Source organism: Cebus imitator, unplaced genomic scaffold, assembly GCF_001604975.1.
Source record: "Cebus imitator isolate Cc_AM_T3 unplaced genomic scaffold, Cebus_imitator-1.0 Scaffold192, whole genome shotgun sequence".
NCBI lineage: Eukaryota > Metazoa > Chordata > Mammalia > Primates > Cebidae > Cebus > Cebus imitator.
The window spans coordinates 1,123,342-1,128,767 of NW_016107507.1; the positions used below are offsets into that span (position 1 = coordinate 1,123,342).

The 5,426-nt window shown below is 53.6% G+C and overlaps 1 protein-coding gene across 2 annotated transcripts in view; it reads right to left on the bottom strand.

The window, feature by feature from the left end:
• LAMB1 (laminin subunit beta 1) overlaps positions 1-2,608 on the bottom strand; it is a 96,374-nt gene extending 93,766 nt beyond the window's left edge. Inside the window, exons 1-3 of one of the 2 annotated variants that reach the window (XM_017546834.2) lie at positions 2,479-2,608; positions 2,217-2,338; positions 941-1,122 (exon numbers count right to left, since the gene is read on the bottom strand). In XM_017546834.2, the coding sequence (XP_017402323.1) occupies positions 941-1,122; positions 2,217-2,253 (219 nt within the window). In that variant the 5' untranslated portion in view covers positions 2,254-2,338; positions 2,479-2,608. Of the gene's footprint in view, positions 1-940; positions 1,123-2,216 lie in introns of both variants that reach the window. The other variant, XM_017546835.2, reaches the window with a different exon arrangement.
• Between the last annotated feature and the right edge of the window lie 2,818 nt (positions 2,609-5,426).

Consider the following 5,426-nt stretch of genomic DNA (forward strand, 5'->3'; position numbering starts at 1 on the left):
GTTGCGGTGAGCCGAGATCGCGCCATTGCACTCCATCCTGGGTAACAAGAGCGAAACTCCGTCTCAAAAAAAAAACAAAACAAAAAACAAAACAAAAAAAATTTTTTTTGTAGAGACTGAGTTTATGCTGTCCACGCTGATCTTGAACTCTTGGGCTCCAGTCATCCTCCCACCTCTGCCTCCCTAAGTGCTAGGATTACAGGCGTGAGCCACTTTGCACCTGGCCAGCCGCCTTTTTATAAACGAAGGAAAAGTATTTTGATTCTGGATGTTTTATGCTTTGTGTCTTTTTTTAAAATTACTTTTGACTGTATAAATATGACCCCTGAAATCTAAAATTTGGGTCCACTTTTAGAAACAGGTAACACCCTGAAATGTCACTGCGGTCTTCCTTTATCAGGGTACCATGGCAACCAGTGCATTTTGTAAAAGAAAGCATCTGATCCTGATATCTAATGGAGATGGAAGGGAACAGCACCACCTGAGGAGAGGAAAACGAGTTAGTTCTGTGATTAGAATCACCTTGCAAGACGCCTGTCAGTGCTGGAATACTTTTTACTCAAGTGGGATGTGCGGGGAGGAAAAACCCGAGGGTTTTAAAGAGAGTATAAATCACCTTTAATGCACACTTCCAAAACCAAAGATTTTTTTTTTTTTTTAAATCAAGCCTTTGGCGGCCCTGGCTTGTCGGGGCAGCCAGGTCTGTCGTCAGTCCTGCCTTTACATACTGACCGCGCCAGCAGGAAATGTTTGGCGGATGCAACTGTGCAAACTGAGATGGGGCAAAAGGGTGAGAGCTACCAGCCTAACACCGGGACTCCCCGGCTGGCTGCGCTTCCTCTCTGGATTGCTGGCAGGATGCGGAGTCCCCAGGGCTTGCCCCTAGGTCTGGACGGGAGGAGGCGCTAGCATAGCCTCGAACCGCGCTCTCAGCCCTCACCTGCAGGTGGCTGACGATACAGTAGGGCTCTGGCTTGTGCAGCCCGCACGTCGAAGTCACCGAAAGTCTCTGTGATCGGCCGATGAGAAGGTCCCCTGTGGCGGGGTAGCAGCTGCCTTCCGCGCAGCCGTAGCTGAACTCGGGTTCTTGAGCGCGCACTCGCACTCCGGCTCCGCACAGGGCTGCGGGAATGACAGGCGACAGGGTTGGGGGGGACACCAGCAGGGTGTGGAGCCGGAACAAAACGAATAAGCAAGGGCGGGGGCACGGGTGCGGAGAGAGGACAGTCCATTCGGAAGAAAGCAAAATGCACAGAAAAGACAATGGAGAGGTGAGCGCAGGAGAGGCCGGGAAGGCAGGGACTCAAAGGAGGAGAGCACTGAAAGAAACCCACACACGTCATCAGGTCTGTCCAGCAGAGAGAACCTCCCTCCCGGAAAACCCACCTACGCTCGCGCCCACCCTGATCAGCCCCGGGGAGCATCTCCCCCGACGAAGGATGGATATGTAGACTCGCCACTTCGACGTGCTTGGAGCCGGGCGCAGGGGTGCCGACACCCCCCTCCAAGCGCCACACACCCACGCGCGTGTGAACCCGCGTGCACGCGGCAGCCCGCGCATCCTCGGTGCGCGTGGAAATCTGTGAGCACGGGGCGCGAGAGTGCGTGTAGTGTGCACGCGCAAGGGTCACCGGCGCTTAGCAGGGGGCGAGGCGCTGGGGCTTGGGGTGGACGCCGCTTCCCGGAGCTAGTGGGGGCCAAGGACAGTCCCTGGGTCTCTGGAGTGGTTTCAAGGCTTCACCATTCCAGGGAAGCGCCAGGTCCAGCCGTTTCTGGTACCATCCAGAGACAAATAGAGATGGTTAATCAAACCCACATGGCCCCAATCAGTTCCCAGGATGAAGCCTCCGGTCAGCTCAAGCACTTTTCTGGGAAATGCATTTTTGGAGAGCCCTCCTCGGTCAGCACCGCTACCCCCAGGGAAACCCAGGGTGAACCGACCGAGGGTGCAAAACCCTGAGCGGGGACCGCGGGAGCCCGCAGGGGCCGGGGCTTGGGCGCAGGGCCCTGGGGAATGCGGGTCCGCGGAGCTCTGCGAGCGCCGTCGCCAGCCACCGCGGAGGCAAGGGCGGTGGCGTTTAATCCCAGGGTCGTCAATTCCATCCAGTGCTTCTCCCAAGCCCCCAGGCTCCCTCGAAGGTGAGCAAGCAGCTTTTTAGCTTTTCTTCCCCATGCCCAAGTCCATCCCCTTCCCCGCACCGTTTCCACGGAATTACCTAAGAAACTGAAAGCGAACACCTGGAGCAGCCCCATGCCGGCTCCCTGCAGCCAAGGGGACACGCAGAAGAGCAGGGAAGACGCCAGCCGAGCCGCCTGCCCTTTCTTCCCGTCTTCTTTTCTGGAGAGGTGGAAAGGAGGTGGGAGGAAAGGCAAATGTTCAGAGAGAGGAGAAGGGCCCTTCCATTTCCTGCCGCTCCCACGGAAGCGGGGGGTGGCTGAGAAGGGGGAAAAATCGCGCTGCCACTTTGTTCTCCTCACCCGGGGACGCGAGCGCTCGCCCGGCTCCTCGCAGCCCGGGATCCCAAAGAAGGGAATTAGAAAGTTTAGCCTTGGGAGGAACCGAGGGAGGTGCCTCTGCTCATGCGCACACGGAGAGCTGAAGGGGCGGGCGGCGGGCTGCCACAACTCCGCGAGGACCGGGTTAGGTCCCGGTCCCACCCCCCCGGGGGCGCCTCTTTTGTTTGAAAGCCGAGTCTGCGATCGCTGCGGGGCTGGGACGCTCACCGGTCCCAGCGCGGGTGCGCCCCGGGGTACGCGTTCCAGAGCTGCGAGCCGGGGGACGGCCAGCGCGGGGGGGGCGTCTTCGAGGTGGGTGTTTAGGTCGCCCAGCCAGGGGGCTGGCGGGACCTACCGCGGACTCGCGCATTTACGTTCACAAGAAGTGAGTCACCAAAAATGCCCAGGGCTAAAACTTGTGCCGCGCGCTCGGGGAAGGCGGGTTAACCCTTTAGAAACACGATCGACCTGTCGAGTTTGTTCTTTAGAAAGTGACCCTTTCTCTCCGCCCCTAGTATCCAAGAGCTTGAGATTGGCGCGACATCTACAGTGTCTTCCTAGGAAGGAGGGAAAGCGCTGTGCGCCATGCAATTCTTTGCGCACACATTTATTCAGGACCCACCTGGCGTCCCTGCTACGCAGGTGGTCACGGCATCGAATTGAACGTCTAGTTCTGTTTTTTTAAAAAAATCTATTTCCAACATGGTGAAAACCCGTCTCTACTAAAAATTAGCTGGGCGAGGTGGCGGGCGCCTGTAATCCCAGCTGCTCGGGAGGCCGAGGCAGAAGAATCGCTTGAACCTGGGAGAAGGAAGTTGCAGTGAGCCAAGATCGCGCTATTGCACTGCAGCCTGGAGGACAAGAGCAAAACTACGTCTCAAAATAAAACAAAAAACGACTTCCTACCTGTATCCAGATGATGGCTTTAGCTCAGGGAAAATGACACTTTTATTGTTACTGACTCCCTTGCCCATCTCACCGTGGAAGAGTTGACACAGCCAGGAAGTGGAAATCTCTTATGAAAGGCACTTCCCCACAACGCATTTCGTGGTTTCTTCACGGTGTGCAAATGGTGAAGTGGGGAGAGGGCCTCTAATGAAGGGTCTTTAACAACACAGTGTGACCTGCCTGGTGAAATTAGGGGTACATAGCAGCTCACCATCTTCTAGGGGTCGGGGAGGGAAAAGAGGTTGGGGACGGGACCCCACCACCCATTCTGCTGTCCTTTGCAACGGACAGAGTCAAAGTTTGCAGTCCTGCTCAGGGCAAATGTGGTCGCAATTTAGGGAGTCTAGTTAGTTGATAGGTCAGGAGGAGACTTGGCTTGTTTTCCATTCATCTCAGGGAGAAGGGTTTAAGCGGCTAGCTGGTCAGTTTTTAACTTAGCTGCAACGAACTAAGGCCCAGAAGAGTTTAATCATTAGACCATAGAGTCAGCTGCTTAACGAGCTTGTAAGCAGGAGTCTGAGGGAGGCAGGAGCCTGGGGGGTCTAGGTGAGCCATTAATTATTCAACACATCAGTACCTGCCCTACTACGGCCAGGGGAGGTTTTGCCTCTGCTGACGCTTAGGATCCTCTGCGCTGGCTGGGTAGCCTGAGAAAGCCCTTGCTGTTGGGAGGCTATAGAATTGCAATGGAGGGTCTAAGGCCTTAATTAAAAGAAAAATATTAAAAGGCAAATGTCTTTTCTTCCTGTTGAGCTTTTAATACCCTGGGCCAGAGCTTTGTATTTTCATGTGCATACATTGCAAGCATCTTTCAGCTCCCTTTCTTGAGCAGAGCCTCTGTGCTCACAGCAGCCCAGACCTCCTTGCTACCTGTCCCTGGTCAGTGTCCTCTCCCCTTGCAAAAGGTCACTCACCTTCAACTCTGTTCAGAAGCCTGCCTGCTCTCCTGATCACCTCATTCGCAGTAGTAAATTGAACACTACTGAGAGAATTCAGTTTTTTAAAATTTGTGGGCTGAGCACAGTGGCTCATGCCTGTAATCCCAGCACTTTGGGAGACTGAAATGGGTGGATTACCTGAGGTCAGGGGTTCAAGACCAACCTGACCAAAATGGATAAACCCTGTCTCTACTAAAAATACAAAATTGGCTGGGCCTGGTGGCGCATGCCTGTAATCCCAGCTACTTGGGCGGCTGAGGCAGGATAATCGCTTGAACCCGGGAGGTGGGTTTGCTGTGAGTCGAGATTGCACCATTGCACTCCAGCCTGGGCAACAAGAGTGAAACTCCGTCTCAAAAAAGAAAAAAGAAATTGCTTATATATATATATATATACACACAGGGTCGGGGGGAGTGTGTATAACACCTTCTGACCACTTCATCTATGAATTTGTCCACCTCCCTTCCCACTTTTATCTTCTGTGCTTCTCTCCTAGAAGTGTGCCCTCCACTCATCTACTAAGTGCAGTGCTCTCACATACAAACCTGCTCAGTCTCATCCTGTTTTAAGTAAAAACACTAACGCTGCACTGCATGAAATCAAAGCTTGAGCTTTGGAGATTTGTTCATGGAATTAATGATTGAGCTAAGGAGAAACAAGTCTCAAGACGGAGATCTGAAGCATAAGGCACAAAGAGATCAAATAAGATCACAATGGGAAAATGTCCATTGCATTCAGCAATTAGAAAGTCAAGGGCGGCTGGTTAGGGTTGCTCACACTTATAATCCCAACACTTTGGGAGGCTGAGGCTGGCAGATTGCCTGAAGTTAGGAGTTCGAGACCAGCCTGGCCAACATGGGGAAATCCCATCTCTACTAAAAATACAAAAATTAGCTGAGTGTGATGGCAGATGCCTGTAATCCCAGCTACTCAGGAGGCTGAGGCAGGAGGATCACTTGAACCTGCAAGGTGGAGGTTGCAGTGAGCCTAAATTATGCCACTGCACTCCGGCCTGGGCAACAAGAGCAAAACTCCATCTCAAAA